Genomic DNA, 24,793 nt, shown 5'->3' with positions numbered 1-24,793 from the left:
AAAATATTGTACGGATTTGTAATCAATCCACTCTGTTTATCGCATATGCATAAAGTTTAGATACGGATGCCTAAATCCTCAAAGCCATCTCAGAATAAGCACAACTGAATGGTTCAGATATTGAGGTTTTTTAAATTTGGATTTGTATTCTTACCCATTGTGAAACATTGTAAAACACTGTGTGGACTCGTAATCAATCCACTCTGTCTATTACTTAACATTAAGTTTAGATACGAATGTTCTAGATCATCAAGCTATCTCAGAAGTATTGCAAAGAATTTATGTTTTGTGAAATTGTTTTTAATCTGTAATAAATTATTTGTCTTAACCCATATTGTAAAGGAATTGGTTTTACATTCTGAACCCAGCCGGTTCGCTGGCGCTTTGATACTTTCCGACTTTTCTCATAACTTACCAGACCACTAGGGGTCACTTATCAAAGCTAAGGGCTAAATTAGTAGTAGGCGCTAAGTGATTTCTTCTCTTTGTAATTACAGAGGTAAAAAGTCTATTTATATAACTGAAATAAGGGGCAGTCTGCAGAGGCTTAGATACAAGGTAATCACAGAGGTAACAAGTATATTAATATAACTGAGATAAGGGGGCAGTCTGCAGAGGCTTAGATACAGGGTAATTACAGAGGTAAAAAGTCTATTAATATAACTGAAATAAGGGGCAGTCTGCAGAGGCTTAGATACAAGGTAATTACAAAGATACAAAGTATATTAATATAACCGAGATTAGGAACAGTCTGCAGAGGCTTAAATTCAAGGTAATCACAGATGTAAAAAGTATATTAATATAACTGAGATAAGGGGGCAGTCTGCAGAGGCTTAGATACAAAGTAATCACAGAGGTAAAAAGTATATTAATATAACTGAGATAAGGAGCAGTCTGCAGAGGCTTAGATACAAGGTAATCACAGAGGTAAAAAGTATATTAATATAACTGAGATAAGGAGCAGTCTGCAGAGGCTTAGATACAAGGTAATCACAGAGGTAAAAAAGTATATTAATATAACTGAGATAAGGAGCAGTCTGCAGAGGCTTAGATACAAAGTAATCACAGAGGTAAAAAGTATATTAATATAACTGAGATAAGGAGCAGTCTGCAGAGGTTTAGATACAGGGTAATCACAGAAGTAAAAAGTATATTAATATAACTAAGATAAGGGGGCAGTCTGCAGAGGGTTAGATACAGGGTAATCACAGAGGTAAAAAGTATATTAATATAACTGAGATAAGGAGCAGTCTGCAGCGGCTTATATACAGGGTAATCACAGAGGTAAAAAGTATATTAATATAACAGATAAGGGGCAGTCTGCATAGGCTTAGATACAAGGTAATTACAGAGGTAAAAAGTGTATTAATATAACTGAGATAAGGAGCAGTCTGCAAAGGCTTAGATACAAGGTAATCACAGAAGTAAAAAGTGTATAAATATAACGGAGATAAGGAGCAGTCTGCAGAGGCTTAGATACAAGGTAATCACAGAGGTTAAAAGTATATTAATATAACTGAGATAAGGAGCGGTCTGCAGAGGCTTAGATACAGGGTAATCACAGAAGTAAAAAGTGTATAAATATAACGGAGATAAGGAGCAGTCTGCAAAGGTTTAGATACAAGGTAATCACAGAGGTAAAAAGTATATAAATATAACTGAGATAAGGGGCAGTCTGCAGAGGCTTAGATACAGGGTAATCACAGAGGTAAAAAGTGTATAAATAAAACTGAGATAAGGAGCAGTTTGCAGAGGCTTAGATACAAGGTAATCAAAGAGGTAAAAAGTATATTAATATAACAAATAAGGAGCAGTCTGCAAAGGCTTAGATACAAGGTAATCACAGAAGTAAAAAGTGTATAAATATAACGGAGATAAGGAGCAGTCTGCAGAGGCTTAGATACAGGGTAATCACAGAGGTAAAAAGTATATTAATATAACTGAGATAAGGGGCAGTCTGCAGAGGCTTAGATACAAGGTAATCACAGAGGTTAAAAGTATATTAATATAACTGAGATAAGGAGCGGTCTGCAGAGGCTTAGATACAGGGTAATCACAGAAGTAAAAAGTGTATAAATATAACGGAGATAAGGAGCAGTCTGCAAAGGTTTAGATACAAGGTAATCACAGAGGTAAAAAGTATATAAATATAACTGAGATAAGGGGCAGTCTGCAGAGGCTTAGATACAGGGTAATCACAGAGGTAAAAAGTGTATAAATATAACTGAGATAAGGAGCAGGTTGCAGAGGCTTAGATACAAGGTAATCACAGAGGTAAAAAGTATATTAATATAACTGAGATAAGGAGCAGTCTGCAGAGGCTTAGATACAAGGTAATCACAGAGGTAAAATTTATATTAATATAACTGAGATAAGGAGCAGTCTACAGAGGCTTAGATACAAAGTAATCACAGAGGTAAAAAGTATATTAATATAACAGAGATAAGGAGCAGTCTGCAGAGGCTTAGATACAAGGTAATCACAGAGGTAAAAAGTATATTAATATAACTGAGATAAGGAGCAGTCTGCAGAGGTTTAGATACAGGGTAATCACAGAAGTAAAAAGTGTATTAATATAACTGAGATAAGGGGCAGTCTTCAAAGGCTTAGATACAAGGTAATCACAGGGGTAAAAAGTATATTAATATAACTGAGATAAGGAGAAGTCTGCAGAGGCTTAGATACAGGATAATCACAGAAGTATATTAATATAACTGAGATAAGGGGCAGTCTGCAGTGCAGAGGCTTAGATACAAGGTGATCACAGAGGTAAAAAGTATATTAATATAACTGAGATAAGGGGCAGTCGGCAGAGGCTTAGATACAAGGTAATCACAGAGGTAAAAAGTATATTAATATAACTGAGATAAGGGGCAGTCTGCAGAGGCTTAGATACAGGGTAATCACAGACGTAAAAAGTATATTAATATAACTGAGATAAGGGAGCAGTCTGTAGAGGCTTAGATACAGGGTAATCACAGAGGTAAATAGTATATTAATATAACTGAGATAAGGGGCAGTCTGCAGAGGCTTAGATACAGGATAATCACAGAAGTAAAAAGTGTATAAATATAATTGAGATCAGGAGCAGTATGCAAAGGTTTAGATACAAGGTAATCACAGAGGTAAAAAGTATATTAATATAACTGAGATAAGGGGCAGTCTGCAGAGGCTTAGATACAGGGTAATCACAGAGGTAAAAAGTGTATAAATATAACTGAGATAAGGAGCAGTTTGCAGAGGCTTAGATACAAGGTAATCACAGAGGTAAAAGTATATTAATATAACTGAGATAAGGAGCAGTCTGCAGAGGCTTAGATACAAGGTAATCACAGAGGTAAAAAGTATATTAATATAACTGAAATAAGGAGCAGTCTGCAGAGGCTTAGATACAAGGTAATCACAGAGGTAAAAAGTATATTAATATAACTGAGATAAGGGGGCAGTCTGCAGAGGCTTAGATACAAGGTAATCACAGAGGTAAAAAGTATATTAATATAACTGAGATAAGGGGCAGTCTGCAGAGGCTTAGATACAGGGTAATCACAGAGGTAAAAAGTGTATAAATATAACTGAGATAAGGAGCAGTTTGCAGAGGCTTAGATACAAGGTAATCACAGAGGTAAAAAGTATATTAATATAACTGAGATAAGGAGCAGTCTGCAGAGGCTTAGATACAAGGTAATCAAAGAGGTAAAAAGTATATTAATATAACAAATAAGGAGCAGTCTGCAGAGGCTTAAATACAAGGTAATCACAGAGGTAAAATGTATATTAATATAGCTGAGATAAGGAGCAGTCTGCAGACGCTTAGATACAGGGTAATCACAGAGGTAAAAAGTATATTAATATAACTGAGATAAGGAGCAGTCTGCAGATGCTTAGATACAAGGTAATCACAGAGGTAAGAAGTGTATAAATATAACTGAGATAAGGAGCAGTTTGCAGAGGCTTAGATAAAGGGTAATCAAAGAGGTAAAAAGTATATTAATATAACAAATAAGGAGCAGTCTGCAGAGGCTTAAATACAAGGTAATCACAGAGGTAAAATGTATATTAATATAACTGAGATAAGGAGCAGTCTGCAGAGGCTTAGATACAAGGTAAACACAGAGGTAAAAAGTATATTAATATAACTGAGATAAGGGGCAGTCTGCAGACGCTTAGATACAGGGTAATCACAGAGGTAAAAAGTGTATAAATATAACTGAGATAAGGAGCAGTTTGCAGAGGCTTAGATAAAGGGTAATCAAAGAGGTAAAAAGTATATTAATATAACAAATAAGGAGCAGTCTGCAGAGGCTTAAATACAAGGTAATCACAGAGGTAAAATGTATATTAATATAACTGAGATAAGGAGCAGTCTGCAGAGGCTTAGATACAAGGTAATCACAGAGGTAAAAAGTATATTAATATAACTGAGATAAGGGGCAGTCTGCAGACGCTTAGATACAGGGTAATCACAGAGGTAAAAAGTATATTAATATAACTGAGATAAGGGGGCAGTCTGCAGAGGCTTAGATACAAGGTAATCACAGAGGTAAAAAGTATATTAATATAACTGAGATAAGGAGCAGTCTGCAGATGCTTAGATACAAGGTAATCACAGAGGTAAAAAGTATATTAATATAACAGAGATAAGGAGCAGCAGAGGCTTAGATACAAGGTAATGACAGAGGTAAAAAGTATATTAATATAACAGAGATAAGGAGCAGCAGAGGCTTAGATACAAGGTAATCACAGAGGTAAAAAGTATATTAATATAACTGAGATAAGGAGCAGTCTGCAGAGGCTTAGATATAGGATAATTACAGAAGTAAAAAGTATATTAATATAACAGAGATAAGGAGCAGCAGAGGCTTAGATACAAGGTAATCACAGAGGTAAAAAGTATATTAATATAACTGAGATAAGGAGCAGTCTGCAGAGGCTTAGATATAGGATAATTACAGAAGTAAAAAGTGTATAAATATAACTGTATTGGTTATGCAAAACTGGGGAATGGGTAATAAAGGGATTATTTATCATTTTAAGCAATAAAACTTCTGGAGTAGACCGTCCCCTTAAGGTTGTAATGAAATGACAAATTACAAACTTACCATATGAATGAGACTATGAAGATGGCAAACACAGTGACAATGAGGATAAATTTCTTCTGCCCTGTAATAATAACAGACTGTGTCAGTACGGCGGCCGACGGTGTGACAAATTACAGTTATCCTCAGTACCTCAAGCCCTTTACAGCAATTGGTTTTATTTATACTAAGTTTACATCAGGCTCTTATCATCAATGCAGAATCAGCTGCTTACAAAAGGTACTGTATATAGAGTATATATAGGTACAGTGCTGTAACATAGTAATACATAGATACACACGTACTGTATATAGAGTATATATAAGTACCGTGCTGTAACATAGTAATACATAGATACACACGTACTGTATATAGAGTATATATAGGTACAGTGCTGTAACATAGTAATACATAGATACACACGTACTGTATATAGAGTATATATAGGTACAGTGCTGTAACATAGTAATACATAGATACACACGTACTGTATATAGAGTATATATAGGTACTGTGCTGTAACATAGTAATACATAGATACACACGTACTGTATATAGAGTATATATAGGTACTGTGCTGTAACATAGTAATACATAGATATACATGTACTGTATATAGAGTATATATAGGTACCGTGCTGTAACATAGTAATACATAGATACACATGTACTGTATATAGAGTATATATAGGTACAGTGCTGTAACATAGTAATACATAGATACACACGTACTGTATATAGAGTATATATAGGTACTGTGCTGTAACATAGTAATACATAGATATACATGTACTGTATATAGAGTATATATATAGGTACAGTGCTGTAACATAGTAATACATAGATACACACGTACTGTATATAGAGTATATATAGGTACTGTGCTGTAACATAGTAATACATAGATACACACGTACTGTATATAGAGTATATATAGGTACCGTGCTGTAACATAGTAATACATAGATACACACGTACTGTATATAGAGTATATATAGGTACCGTGCTGTAACATAGTAATACATAGATACACACGTACTGTATATAGAGTATATATAGGTACCGTGCTGTAACATAGTAATACATAGATACACACGTACTGTATATAGAGTATATATAGGTACCGTGCTGTAACATAGTAATACATAGATACACACGTACTGTATATAGAGTATATATAGGTACCGTGCTGTAACATAGTAATACATAGATACACACGTACTGTATAAAGAGTATATATAGGTACCGTGCTGTAACATAGTAATACATAGATACACACGTACTGTATATAGAGTATATATAGGTACCGTGCTGTAACATAGTAATACATAGATACACACGTACTGTATATAGAGTATATATAGGTACCGTGCTGTAACATAGTAATACATAGATACACACGTACTGTATATAGAGTATATATAGGTACCGTGCTGTAACATAGTAATACATAGATACACACGTACTGTATATAGAGTATATGTAGGTACCGTGCTGTAACATAGTAATACATAGATACACACGTACTGTATATAGAGTATATATAGGTAGTGCTGTAACATAGTAATACATAGATACACACGTACTGTATATAGAGTATATATAGGTACTGTGCTGTAACATAGTAATACATAGATACACACGTACTGTATATAGAGTATATATAGGTACTGTGCTGTAACATAGTAATACATAGATACACACGTACTGTATATAGAGTATATATAGGTACCGTGCTGTAACATAGTAATACATAGATACACACGTACTGTATATAGAATATATATAGGTACCGTGCTGTAACATAGTAATACATAGATACACACGTACTGTATAGAGTATATATAGGTACCGTGCTGTAACATAGTAATACATAGATACACACGTACTGTATATAGAGTATATATAGGTACTGTGCTGTAACATAGTAATACATAGATACACACGTACTGTATATAGAGTATATATAGGTACTGTGCTGTAACATAGTAATACATAGATACACACGTACTGTATATAGAGTATATATAGGTACCGTGCTGTAACATAGTAATACATAGATACACACGTACTGTATATAGAGTATATATAGGTACTGTGCTGTAACATAGTAATACATAGATACACACGTACTGTATATAGAGTATATATAGGTAGTGCTGTAACATAGTAATACATAGATACACACGTACTGTATATAGAGTATATATAGGTACCGTGCTGTAACATAGTAATACATAGATACACACGTACTGTATATAGAGTATATATAGGTACAGTGCTGTAACATAGTAATACATAGATACACACGTACTGTATATAGAGTATATATAGGTACTGTGCTGTAACATAGTAATACATAGATACACACGTACTGTATATAGAGTATATATAGGTACTGTGCTGTAACATAGTAATACATAGATACACACATACTGTATATAGAGTATATATAGGTACCGTGCTGTAACATAGTAATACATAGATACACACGTACTGTATATAGAGTATATATAGGTAGTGCTGTAACATAGTAATACATAGATACACACGTACTGTATATAGAGTATATATAGGTACTGTGCTGTAACATAGTAATACATAGATACACACCTACTGTATATAGAGTATATATAGGTACTGTGCTGTAACATAGTAATACATAGATACACACCTACTGTATATAGAGTATATATAGGTACTGTGCTGTAACATAGTAATACATAGATACACACGTACTGTATATAGAGTATATATAGGTACCGTGCTGTAACATAGTAATACATAGATACACATGTACTGTATATAGAGTATATATAGGTACTGTGCTGTAACATAGTAATACATAGATATACATGTACTGTATATAGAGTATATATAGGTACAGTGCTGTAACATAGTAATACATAGATACACACGTACTGTATATAGAGTATATATAGGTACTGTGCTGTAACATAGTAATACATAGATACACACGTACTGTATATAGAGTATATATAGGTACCGTGCTGTAACATAGTAATACATAGATACACACGTACTGTATATAGAGTATATATAGGTACCGTGCTGTAACATAGTAATACATAGATACACACGTACTGTATATAGAGTATATATAGGTACTGTGCTGTAACATAGTAATACATAGATACACACGTACTGTATATAGAGTATATATAGGTACCGTGCTGTAACATAGTAATACATAGATACACACGTACTGTATATAGAGTATATATAGGTACAGTGCTGTAACATAGTAATACATAGATACACACGTACTGTATATAGAGTATATATAGGTACCCGTGCTGTAACATAGTAATACATAGATACACACGTACTGTATATAGAGTATATATAGGTACCGTGCTGTAACATAGTAATACATAGATACACACGTACTGTATATAGAGTATATATAGGTACCGTGCTGTAACATAGTAATACATAGATACACACGTACTGTATATAGAGTATATATAGGTACCGTGCTGTAACATAGTAATACATAGATACACACGTACTGTATATAGAGTATATATAGGTACCGTGCTGTAACATAGTAATACATAGATACACACGTACTGTATATAGAGTATATATAGGTACCGTGCTGTAACATAGTAATACATAGATACACACGTACTGTATATAGAGTATATATAGGTACCGTGCTGTAACATAGTAATACATAGATACACAAATACTGTATATAGAGTATATATAGGTACCGTGCTGTAACATAGTAATACATAGATACACACGTACTGTATATAGAGTATATATAGGTACCGTGCTGTAACATAGTAATACATAGATACACACGTACTGTATATAGAGTATATATAGGTACCGTGCTGTAACATAGTAATACATAGATACACACGTACTGTATATAGAGTATATATAGGTACGTGCTGTAACATAGTAATACATAGATACACACGTACTGTATATAGAGTATATATAGGTAGTGCTGTAACATAGTAATACATAGATACACACCTACTGTATATAGAGTATATATAGGTACCGTGCTGTAACATAGTAATACATAGATACACACGTACTGTATATAGAGTATATATAGGTACAGTGCTGTAACATAGTAATACATAGATACACACGTACTGTATATAGAGTATATATAGGTACCGTGCTGTAACATAGTAATACATAGATACACACACACACGTACTGTATATAGAGTATATATAGGTACCGTGCTGTAACATAGTAATACATAGATACACACGTACTGTATATGAGTATATATAGGTACCGTGCTGTAACATAGTAATACATAGATACACACGTACTGTATATAGAGTATATATAGATACACACCGTACAGTATATGAGTATATATAGGTACAGTGCTGTAACATAGTAATACATAGATACACACGTACTGTATATAGAGTATATATAGGTACCGTGCTGTAACATAGTAATACATAGATACACACGTACTGTATATAGAGGTATATATAGGTACGGTGCTGTAACATAGTAATACATAGATACACTCGTACTGTATATAGAGTATAATATAGGTACCTGTGCTGTACACATAGTAATAGCATAGATACACACGTACTGTATATAGAGTAGATATAGGTTACAGTGCCTGTAACATAGGTAATACATAGATACACACGTACTGTATATAGAGTATATATAGGTACAGTGCTTGTAACATAGTAATGACAAATAGATACACACGTACTGTATATATGAGTATATATAGGGTACCGTGCTGTATCATAGAGTAATACATAGATACACACGTACTGTATAATAGAGTATATATAGGGTCAGTGCTGTTAACATAGTAATACATAGATACACACGTACTGTATATAGAGTATATATAGTGGTACAGTGCTGTAACATAGTAATACATAGATACACACGTACTGTATATAGAGTATATATAGGTACCGTGCTGTAACATAGTAATACATAGATACACACGTACTGTATATAGAGTATATATAGGTACAGTGCTGTAACATAGTAATACATAGATACACACGTACTGTATATAGAGTATATATAGGTACCGTGCTGTAACATAGTAATACATAGATACACACGTACTGTATATAGAGTATATATAGGTACCGTGCTGTAACATAGTAATACATAGATACACACGTACTGTATATAGAGTATATATAGGTACCGTGCTGTAACATAGTAATACATAGATACACACGTACTGTATATAGAGTATATATAGGTACCGTGCTGTAACATAGTAATACATAGATACACACGTACTGTATATAGAGTATATATAGGTACAGTGCTGTAACATAGTAATACATAGATACACACGTACTGTATATAGAGTATATATAGGTACCGTGCTGTAACATAGTAATACATAGATACACACGTACTGTATATAGAGTATATATAGGTACGTGCTGTAACATAGTAATACATAGATACACACGTACTGTATATAGAGTATATATAGGTACTGTGCTGTAACATAGTAATACATAGATACACACCTACTGTATATAGAGTATATATAGGTACTGTGCTGTAACATAGTAATACATAGATACACACCGTACTGTATATAGGAGTATATATAGGTACTGTGCTGTAACATAGTAATACATAGATACACACGTACTGTATATAGAGTATATATAGGTACTGTGCTGTAACATAGTAATACATAGATACACATGTACTGTATATAGAGTATATATAGGTACTGTGCTGTAACATAGTAATACATAGATATACATGTACTGTATATAGAGTATATATAGGTACTGTGCTGTAACATAGTAATACATAGATATACATGTACTGTATATAGAGTATATATAGGTACAGTGCTGTAACATAGTAATACATAGATACACACGTACTGTATATAGAGTATATATAGGTACTGTGCTGTAACATAGTAATACATAGATACACACGTACTGTATATAGAGTATATATAGGTACCGTGCTGTAACATAGTAATACATAGATACACACGTACTGTATATAGAGTATATATAGGTACCGTGCTGTAACATAGTAATACATAGATACACACGTACTGTATATAGAGTATATATAGGTACTGTGCTGTAACATAGTAATACATAGATACACACGTACTGTATATAGAGTATATATAGGTACCGTGCTGTAACATAGTAATACATAGATACACACGTACTGTATATAGAGTATATATAGGTACAGTGCTGTAACATAGTAATACATAGATACACACGTACTGTATATAGAGTATATATAGGTACCTGTGCTGTAACATAGTAATACATAGATACACACGTACTGTATATAGAGTATATATAGGTACCGTGCTGTAACATAGTAATACATAGATACACACGTACTGTATATAGAGTATATATAGGTACCGTGCTGTAACATAGTAATACATAGATACACACGTACTGTATATAGAGTATATATAGGTACAGTGCTGTAACATAGTAATACATAGATACACACGTACTGTATATAGAGTATATATAGGTACCGTGCTGTAACATAGTAATACATAGATACACACGTACTGTATATAGAGTATATATAGGTACGTGCTGTAACATAGTAATACATAGATACACACGTACTGTATATAGAGTATATATAGGTACCGTGCTGTAACATAGTAATACATAGATACACACGTACTGTATATAGAGTATATATAGGTACCGTGCTGTAACATAGTAATACATAGATACACACGTACTGTATATAGAGTATATATAGGTACCGTGCTGTAACATAGTAATACATAGATACACACGTACTGTATATAGAGTATATATAGGTACCGTGCTGTAACATAGTAATACATAGATACACACGTACTGTATATAGAGTATATATAGGTACGTGCTGTAACATAGTAATACATAGATACACACGTACTGTATATAGAGTATATATAGGTAGTGCTGTAACATAGTAATACATAGATACACACCTACTGTATATAGAGTATATATAGGTACCGTGCTGTAACATAGTAATACATAGATACACACGTACTGTATATAGAGTATATATAGGTACAGTGCTGTAACATAGTAATACATAGATACACACGTACTGTATATAGAGTATATATAGGTACCGTGCTGTAACATAGTAATACATAGATACACACACACGTACTGTATATAGAGTATATATAGGTACCTGTGCTGTAACATAGTAATACATAGATACACACGTACTGTATATAGAGTATATATAGGTACCAGTGCTGTAACATAGTAATACATAGATACACACGTACTGTATATAGAGTATATATAGGTACTGTGCTGTAACATAGTAATACATAGATACACACGTACTGTATATAGAGTATATATAGGTACCGTGCTGTAACATAGTAATACATAGATACACACGTACTGTATATAGAGTATATATAGGTACAGTGCTGTAACATAGTAATACATAGATACACACCTACTGTATATAGAGTATATATAGGTACCTGTGCTGTAACATAGTAATACATAGATACACACGTACTGTATATAGAGTATATATAGGTACCGTGCTGTAACATAGTAATACATAGATACACACGTACTGTATATAGAGTATATATAGGTACTGTGCTGTAACATAGTAATACATAGATACACACGTACTGTATATAGAGTATATATAGGTACTGTGCTGTAACATAGTAATACATAGATACACATGTACTGTATATAGAGTATATGTAGGTATCGTGCTGTAACATAGTAATACATAGATATACACGTACTGTATATAGAGTATATATAGGTACCGTGCTGTAACATAGTAATACATAGATACACACGTACTGTATATAGAGTATATATAGGTACTGTGCTGTAACATAGTAATACATAGATATACATGTACTGTATATAGAGTATATATAGGTACCGTGCTGTAACATAGTAATACATAGATACACACGTACTGTATATAGAGTATATATATGTACGTGTGCTGTAACATAGTAATACATAGATACACACGTACTGTATATAGAGTATATATAGGTACCGTGCTGTAACATAGTAATACATAGATACACACGTACTGTATATAGAGTATATATAGGTAGTGCTGTAACATAGTAATACATAGATACACACCTACTGTATATAGAGTATATATAGGTACCGTGCTGTAACATAGTAATACATAGATACACACGTACTGTATATAGAGTATATATAGGTACCGTGCTGTAACATAGTAATACATAGATACACACGTACTGTATATAGAGTATATATAGGTACTGTGCTGTAACATAGTAATACATAGATACACACGTACTGTATATAGAGTATATATAGGTACAGTGCTGTAACATAGTAATACATAGATACACACGTACTGTATATAGAGTATATATAGGTACCGTGCTGTAACATAGTAATACATAGATACACACGTACTGTATATAGAGTATATATAGGTACCGTGCTGTAACATAGTAATACATAGATACACACGTACTGTATATAGAGTATATATAGGTAGTGCTGTAACATAGTAATACATAGATACACACGTACTGTATATAGAGTATATATAGGTACAGTGCTGTAACATAGTAATACATAGATACACACGTACTGTATATAGAGTATATATAGGTACCGTGCTGTAACATAGTAATACATAGATACACACGTACTGTATATAGAGTATATATAGGTACCGTGCTGTAACATAGTAATACATAGATACACACGTACTGTATATAGAGTATATATAGGTACCGTGCTGTAACATAGTAATACATAGATACACACGTACTGTATATAGAGTATATATAGGTACCGTGCTGTAACATAGTAATACATAGATACACACGTACTGTATATAGAGTATATATAGGTACTGTGCTGTAACATAGTAATACATAGATACACACGTACTGTATATAGAGTATATATAGGTACTGTGCTGTAACATAGTAATACATAGATACACACGTACTGTATATAGAGTATATATAGGTAGTGCTGTAACATAGTAATACATAGATACACACGTACTGTATATAGAGTATATATAGGTAGTGCTGTAACATAGTAATACATAGATACACACGTACTGTATAGAGTATATATAGGTACCGTGCTGTAACATAGTAATACATAGATACACACGTACTGTATATAGAGTATATATAGGTACTGTGCTTGAACATAGTAATACATAGATACACACGTACTGTATATAGAGTATATATAGGTACTGTGCTGTAACATAGTAATACATAGATACACACATACTGTATATAGAGTATATATAGGTAGTGCTGTAACATAGTAATACATAGATACACACGTACTGTATATAGAGTATATATAGGTACTGTGCTGTAACATAGTAATACATAGATACACACATACTGTATAGAGTATATATAGGTACCGTGCTGTAACATAGTAATACATAGATACACACGTACTGTATATAGAGTATATATAGGTACCGTGCTGTAACATAGTAATACATAGATACACACGTACTGTATATAGAGTATATATAGGTAGTGCTGTAACATAGTAATACATAGATACACACGTACTGTATATAGAGTATATATAGGTACCGTGCTGTAACATAGTAATACATAGATACACACGTACTGTATATAGAGTATATATAGGTAGTGCTGTAACATAGTAATACATAGATACACACGTACTGTATATAGAGTATATATAGGTACTGTGCTGTAACATAGTAATACATAGATACACACGTACTGTATAGAGTATATATAGGTACCGTGCTGTAACATAGTAATACATAGATACACACGTACTGTATATAGAGTATATATAGGTACTGTGCTGTAACATAGTAATACATAGATACACATGTACTGTATATAGAGTATATATAGGTACCGTGCTGTAACATAGTAATACATAGATACACACGTACTGTATATAGAGTATATATAGGTACCAGTGCTGTAACATAGTAATACATAGATACACACGTACTGTATATAGAGTATATATAGGTACTGTGCTGTAACATAGTAATACATAGATACACACGTACTGTATATAGAGTATATATAGGTACTGTGCTGTAACATAGTAATACATAGATACACACGTACTGTATAGAGTATATATAGGTACCGTGCTGTAACATAGTAATACATAGATACACACGTACTGTATATAGAGTATATATAGGTAGTGCTGTAACATAGTAATACATAGATACACACGTACTGTATATAGAGTATATATAGGTACTGTGCTGTAACATAGTAATACATAGATACACACGTACTGTATATAGAGTATATATAGGTACCGTGCTGTAACATAGTAATACATAGATACACACGTACTGTATATAGAGTATATATAGGTACCGTGCTGTAACATAGTAATACATAGATACACAAATACTGTATATAGAGTATATATAGGTACCGTGCTGTAACATAGTAATACATAGATACACACGTACTGTATATAGAGTATATATAGGTACCGTGCTGTAACATAGTAATACATAGATACACACGTACTGTATATAGAGTATATATAGGTACCGTGCTGTAACATAGTAATACATAGATACACACGTACTGTATATAGAGTATATATAGGTAGTGCTGTAACATAGTAATACATAGATACACACGTACTGTATATAGAGTATATATAGGTAGTGCTGTAACATAGTAATACATAGATACACACCTACTGTATATAGAGTATATATAGGTACCGTGCTGTAACATAGTAATACATAGATACACACGTACTGTATATAGAGTATATATAGGTACAGTGCTGTAACATAGTAATACATAGATACACACGTACTGTATATAGAGTATATATAGGTACCGTGCTGTAACATAGTAATACATAGATACACACACACCGTACTGTATATAGAGTATATATAGGTACCGTAGCTGTAACATAGTAATACATAGATACACACGTACTGTATATAGAGTATATATAGGTACCTGTGCTGTAACATAGTAATACATAGATACACACGTACTGTATATAGAGTATATATAGGTACTGTGCTGTAACATAGTAATACATAGATACACACGTACTGTATATAGAGTATATATAGGTACCGTGCTGTAACATAGTAATACATAGATACACACGTACTGTATATAGAGTATATATAGGTACAGTGCTGTAACATAGTAATACATAGATACACACCTACTGTATATAGAGTATATATAGGTACTGTGCTGTAACATAGTAATACATAGATATACATGTACTGTATATAGAGTATATATAGGTACAGTGCTGTAACATAGTAATACATAGATACACACGTACTGTATATAGAGTATATATAGGTACTGTGCTGTAACATAGTAATACATAGATACACACGTACTGTATATAGAGTATATATAGGTACCGTGCTGTAACATAGTAATACATAGATACACACGTACTGTTATAGAGTATATATAGGTACCGTGCTGTAACATAGTAATACATAGATACACACGTACTGTATATAGAGTATATATAAGGTACTGTGCTGTAAACATAGTAATACATAGATACACACGTACTGTATATAGAGTATATATAGGTACCCAGTGCTGTAACATAGTAATACATAGATACACACGTACTGTATATAGAGTATATATAGGTACAGTGCTGTAACATAGTAATACATAGATACACACGTACTGTATATAGAGTATATATAGGTACCCTGTGGCTGTAAATAGTAATACATAGATACACACGTACTGTATATAGAGTATATATAGGTACCGTGCTGTAACATAGTAATACATAGATACACACGTACTGTATATAGAGTATATATAGGTACCGTGCCTGTAACATAGTAATAACATAGATACACACGGTACCTATATATACTCTATATATAGGTACCGTGCTGTAACATAGTAATACATAGATACACACGTACTGTATATAGAGTATATATAGGTACAGTGCTGTAACATAGTAATACATAGATACACACGTACTGTATATAGAGTATATATAGGTACCGTGCTGTAACATAGTAAATACATAGATACACACGTACTGTATATAGAGTATATATAGGTAGTGCTGTAACATAGTAATACATAGATACACACGTACTTATATAGAGTATATATAGGTACTGTGCTGTAACATAGTAATACATAGATAACACACCTACTGTATATAGAGTATATACTAGGTACTGTGCTGTAACAAAGTAATACATAGATACACACCTACTGTATATAGAGTATATATAGCGTACTGTGCTGTAACATAGTAATACATAGATACACACGTACTGATTATAGAGTATATATAGGTACCCCGTGCTGTAACCTAGTAATACATAGATACACATGTACTGTATATAGAGTATATATAGGTACTGTGCTGTAACATAGTAATACATAGATATACATGTACTGTATATAGAGTATATATAGGTACTGTGCTGTAACATAGTAATACATAGATATACATGTACTGTATATAGAGTATATATAGGTACAGTGCTGTAACATAGTAATACATAGATACACACGTACTGTATATAGAGTATATATAGGTACTGTGCTGTAACATAGTAATACATAGATACACACGTACTGTATATAGAGTATATATAGGTACCGTGCTGTAACATAGTAATACATAGATACACACGTACTGTATATAGAGTATATATAGGTACCGTGCTGTAACATAGTAATACATAGATACACATGTACTGTATATAGAGTATATATAGGTACTGTGCTGTAACATAGTAATACATAGATACACACGTACTGTATATAGAGTATATATAGGTACCGTGCTGTAACATAGTAATACATAGATACACACGTACTGTATATAGAGTATATATAGGTACAGTGCTGTAACATAGTAATACATAGATACACACGTACTGTATATAGAGTATATATAGGTACCGTGCTGTAACATAGTAATACATAGATACACACGTACTGTATATAGAGTATATATAGGTACCGTGCTGTAACATAGTAATACATAGATACACACGTACTGTATATAGAGTATATATAGGTACCGTGCTGTAACATAGTAATACATAGATACACACGTACTGTATATAGAGTATATATAGGTACTCGTGCTGTAACATAGTAATACATAGATACACACGTACTGTATATAGAGTATATATAGGTACAGTGCTGTAACATAGTAATACATAGATACACACGTACTGTATATAGAGTATATATAGGTACCGTGCTGTAACATAGTAATACATAGATACACACCGTACTGTATATAGAGTATATATAGGTAAGTGCTGTAACATAGTAATACATAGATACACACGTACTGTATATAGAGTATATATAGGTACCGTGCTGTAACATAGTAATACATAGATACACAAATACTGTATATAGAGTATATATAGGTACCCGTGCTGTAACATAGTAATACATAGATACACACGTACTGTATATAGAGTATATATAGGTACCCGTGCTGTAACATAGTAATACATAGATACACCACGTACTGTATATAGAGTATATATAGGTACCGTGCTGTAACATAGTAATACATAGATACACACGTACTGTATATAGAGTATATATAGGTAGTGCTGTAAACATAGTAATACATAGATACACACGTACTGTATATAGAGTATATATAGGTAGTGCTGTAACATAGTAATACATAGATACACACCTACTGTATATAGAGTATATATAGGTACCAGGTTGCTGTAACATAGTAATACATAGATACACACGTACTGTATATAGAGTATATATAGGTACAGTGGCTGTAACATAGTAATACATAGATACACACGTACTGTATATAGAGGTATATATAGGTACCTTGCTGTAACATAGTAATACATAGATACACACACACACGTACTGTATATAGAGGTATATATAGGTACCTGTGCTGTAACATAGTAATACATAGATACACACGTACTGTATATAGAGTATATATAGGTACCTGTGCTGTAACATAGTAATACATAGATACACACGTACTGTATATATGAGTATATATAGGTACTGTGCTGTAACATAGTAATACATAGATACACACGTACTGTATATAGAGTATAATAGGGTACCTGTGCTGTAACATAGTAATACATAGATACACACGTACTGTATATAGAGTAATATATAGGTACAGTGCTGTAACATAGTAATACATAGATACACACCTACTGTATATAGAGTAATATATAGGGTACCGTGCTGTAACATAGTAATACATAGATACACACGTACTGTATATAGAGTATATATAGGAACCGTGTGCTGTAACATAGTAATACATAGATACACACGTACAGTATATAGAGATATATATAGTACTGTGCTGTAACATAGTAATACATAGATACACACGTACTGTATATAGAGTATATATAGGTACTGTGCTGTAACATAGTAATACATAGATACACATGTACTGTATATAGAGTATATGTAGGTATCGTGCTGTAACATAGTAATCATAGATATACACGTACTGTATATAGAGGTATATATAGGTACCGTGCTGTAACATAGTAATACATAGATACACACGTACTGTATATAGAGTATATATAGGTACTGTGCTGTAACATAGTAATACATAGATATACATGTACTGTATATAGAGTATATATAGGTACCGTGCTGTAACATAGTAATACATAGATACACACGTACTGTATATAGAGTATATATAGGTACTGTGCTGTAACATAGTAATACATAGATACACAGGTACTGTATATAGAGTATATATAGGTACCGTGCTGTAACATAGTAATACATAGATACACACGTACTGTATATAGAGTATATATAGGTAGTGCTGTAACATAGTAATACATAGATACACACCTACTGTATATAGAGTATATATAGGTACCCGTGCTGTAACATAGTAATACATAGATACACACGTACTGTATATAGGAGTATATATAGGTACCGTGCTGTAACATAGTAATACATAGATACACACGTACTGTATATAGAGTATATATAGGTACTGTGCTGTAACATAGTAATACATAGATACACACGTACTGTATATAGAGTATATATAGGTACAGTGCTGTAACATAGTAATACATAGATACACACGTACTGTATATAGAGTATATATAGGTACGCGTGCTGTAACATAGTAATACATAGATACACACGTACTGTATATAGAGTATATATAGGTACCCGTGCTGTAACATAGTAATACATAGATACACACGTACTGTATATAGAGTATATATAGGTAGTGCTGTAACATAGTAATACATAGATACACACGTACTGTATATAGAGTATATATAGGTACTGTGCTGTAACATAGTAATACATAGATACACACGTACTGTATATAGAGTATATATAGGTACCGTGCTGTAACATAGTAATACATAGATACACACGTACTGTATATAGAGTATATATAGGTACCGTGCTGTAACATAGTAATACATAGATACACACGTACTGTATATAGAGTATATATAAGTACCGTGCTGTAACATAGTAATACATAGATACACACGTACTGTATATAGAGTATATATAGGTACCGTGCTGTAACATAGTAATACATAGATACACACGTACTGTATATAGAGTATATATAGGTACTGTGCTGTAACATAGTAATACATAGATACACACGTACTGTATATAGAGTATATATAGGTACTGTGCTGTAACATAGTAATACATAGATACACACGTACTGTATATAGAGTATATATAGGTAGTGCTGTAACATAGTAATACATAGATACACACGTACTGTATATAGAGTATATATAGGTAGTGCTGTAACATAGTAATACATAGATACACACGTACTGTATAGAGTATATATAGGTACTGTGCTGTATCGACTAGTAATACATAGATACACACACGTACTGTATATAGAGTATATATAGGTACCTGTGCTTGAACATAGTAATGACATAGATACACACGTACTGTATCTAGAGTATATATAGGTACCTGTGCTGTAACATAGTAATACTAGATACACACATACTGTATATATAGTATATATAGGTAGTGCTGAAACATAGTAAAACATAGATACACACGACGGTATATAGAGTATATATAGGTACTGTGCTGTAACATAGTAATACATAGATACACACTACTGTTTTAGAGTATATATAGGTAACGATGCTGTAACATAGTAATACATAGATACACACGTACTGTATATAGAGTATATATAGGTACCAGTGCTGTTAACATAGTAATACATAGATACACACCGTACTGTATATAGAGTATATATAGGACGTGCTGTTAACATAGTAATACATAGATACACACGTACTGTATAAGAGTATATATAGGTACCGTGCTGTAACATAGTAATACATAGATACACACGTACTGTAATATAGAGTATATATAGGTTAGTGCTGTAACATAGTAATACATAGATACACCGTACTGTATATAGAGTATATATAGGTACCTGTGCTGTAACATAGTAATACATAGATACACACGTACTGTATAGAGTATATATAGGTACCGTGCTGTAACATAGTAATACATAGATACCACACCTACTGTATATAGAGTATTATATAGGTACCGTGCTGATAACATAGTAATACATAGATACACATGTACTGTATATAGAGTATATATAGGTACCGTGCTGTAACATAGTAATACATAGATACAACAGCTACTGTATATAGAGTATATATAGGTACCTGTGCTGTAACATAGTAATACATAGATACACACGTACTGTATATAGAGTTATATATAGGTACTGTGCTTGTAACATAGTAATACATAGATACACACGTACTGTATATAGAGTATATATAGGTACTGTGCTGTAACATAGTAATACAATAGATACACACGTACTGTATAGAGTATATATAGGTACCGTGCTGTAACATAGTAATACATAGATACACACGTACTGTATATAGAGTATATATAGGTAGTGCTGTAACATAGTAATACATAGATACACACGTACTGTATATAGAGTATATATAGGTACTGTGCTGTAACATAGTAATACATAGATACACACGTACTGTATATAGAGTATATATAGGTACCGTGCTGTAACATAGTAATACATAGATACACACGTACTGTATATAGAGTATATATAGGTACCGTGCTGTAACATAGTAATACATAGATACACACGTACTGTATATAGAGTATATATAAGTACCGTGCTGTAACATAGTAATACATAGATACACACGTACTGTATATAGAGTATATATAGGTACCGTGCTGTAACATAGTAATACATAGATACACACGTACTGTATATAGAGTATATATAGGTACTGTGCTGTAACATAGTAATACATAGATACACACGTACTGTATATAGAGTATTATATAGGTACTGTGCTGTAACATAGTAATACATAGATACACACGTACTGTATATAGAGTATATATAGGTAGTGCTGTAACATAGTAATACATAGATACACACGTACTGTATATAGAGTATATATAGGTAGTGCTGTAACATAGTAATACATAGATACACACGTACTATATAGAGTATATATAGGTACCGTGCTGTAACATAGTAATACATAGATACACACGTACTGTATATAGAGTATATATAGGTACTGTGCTTGAACATAGTAATACATAGATACACACGTACTGTATATAGAGTATATATAGGTACTGTGCTGTAACATAGTAATACATAGATACACACATACTGTATATAGAGTATATATAGGTAGTGCTGTAACATAGTAATACATAGATACACACGTACTGTATATAGAGTAAATATAGGTACTGTGCTGTAACATAGTAATACATAGATACACACGTACTGTATAGAGTATATATAGGTACCGTGCTGTAACATAGTAATACATAGATACACACGTACTGTATATAGAGTATATATAGGTACCGTGCTGTAACATAGTAATACATAGATACACACGTACTGTATATAGAGTATATATAGGTAGTGCTGTAACATAGTAATACATAGATACACACGTACTGTATATAGAGTATATATAGGTACCTGTGCTGTAACATAGTAATACATAGATACACACGTACTGTATATAGAGTATATATAGGTAGTGCTGTAACATAGTAATACATAGATACACACGTACTGTATAGAGTATATATAGGTACCGTGCTGTAACATAGTAATACATAGATACACACGTACTGTATATAGAGTATATATAGGTACCGTGCTGTAACATAGTAATACATAGATACACACGTACTGTATATAGAGTATATATAGGTAGTGCTGTAACATAGTAATACATAGATACACACGTACTGTATAGAGTATATATAGGTACTGTGCTGTAACATAGTAATACATAGATACACACGTACTGTATATAGAGTATATATAGGTACTGTGCTGTAAACATAGTAATACATAGATACAGCACGTACTGTATATAGAGTATATATAGGTACACCGTGCTGTAACATAGTAATACATAGATACACACGTACTGTATATAGAGTATATATAGGTACCGTGCTGTAACATAGTAATACATAGATACACACGTACTGTATATAGAGTATATATAGGTGAGTATATATAGGTACCGTGCTGTAACATAGTAATACATAGATACACATGTACTGTATATAGAGTATATTTAGGTACCCGTGCTGTAACATAGTAATACATAGATACACACGTACTGTATATAGAGTATATATAGGTACCCGTGCTGTAACATAGTAATACATAGATACACACGTACTGTATATAGAGTATATATAGGTACTGTGCTGTAACATAGTAATACATAGATACACACGTACTGTATATAGAGTATATATAGGTACTGTGCTGTAACATAGTAATACATAGATACACACGTACTGTATAGAGTATATATAGGTACCATGCTGTAACATAGTAATACATAGATACACATGTACTGTATATAGAGTATATATAGGTACTGTGCTGTAACATAGTAATACATAGATACACCACGTACTGTATATAGAGTATATATAGGTACTCGTGCTGTAACATAGTAATACATAGATACACACGTACTGTATATAGAGTATATATTGGTACCGTGCTGTAACATTGTAATACATAGATACACACGTACTGTATATAGAGTATATATAGGTACTGTGCTGTAACATAGTAATACATAGATTACACACTACTGTAATTAGAGTATATATAGGTACCGTGCTGTAACATAGTAATACATAGATACACACGTACTGTATAGAGTATATATAGGTACCGTGCTGTAACATAGTAATACATAGATAACACATGTACTGTATATAGAGTATCATATAGGTACTGTGCTGTAACATAGTAATACATAGATACACACGTACTGTATATAGAGTATATATAGGTACCCGGTGCAGTAAACATAGTAATACATAGATACACATGTACTGTATATAGAGTATATATAGGTACCACGTGCTGTAACATAGTAATACATAGATACACACGTACTGTAAATAGAGTATATATAGGTACCTGTGCTGTAACATAGTAATACATAGATACATCACGTACTGTATATAGAGATAAATATAGGTACTGTGCTGTAACATAGTAAATACATAGATACACACG

The 24,793-nt window shown here is 32.6% G+C and overlaps 1 protein-coding gene across 3 annotated transcripts in view; it reads right to left on the bottom strand.

Moving 5' to 3' along the window:
- LOC128642927 (histo-blood group ABO system transferase) overlaps positions 1-24,793 on the bottom strand; it is a 160,771-nt gene that overhangs the window by 49,991 nt on the left and 85,987 nt on the right. For all 3 annotated transcript variants that reach the window (XM_053695817.1, XM_053695818.1, XM_053695816.1), the window contains one exon: positions 5,100-5,160. In XM_053695817.1, the coding sequence (XP_053551792.1) occupies positions 5,100-5,160 (61 nt within the window). The remainder of the gene's footprint in view (positions 1-5,099; positions 5,161-24,793) is intronic.

Source organism: Bombina bombina, chromosome 12, assembly GCF_027579735.1.
Source record: "Bombina bombina isolate aBomBom1 chromosome 12, aBomBom1.pri, whole genome shotgun sequence".
In the NCBI taxonomy this organism is placed as follows: domain Eukaryota; kingdom Metazoa; phylum Chordata; class Amphibia; order Anura; family Bombinatoridae; genus Bombina; species Bombina bombina.
Note: the sequence above shows the minus strand (reverse complement) of the source record. Positions and strands in the feature narration are given on the sequence as shown.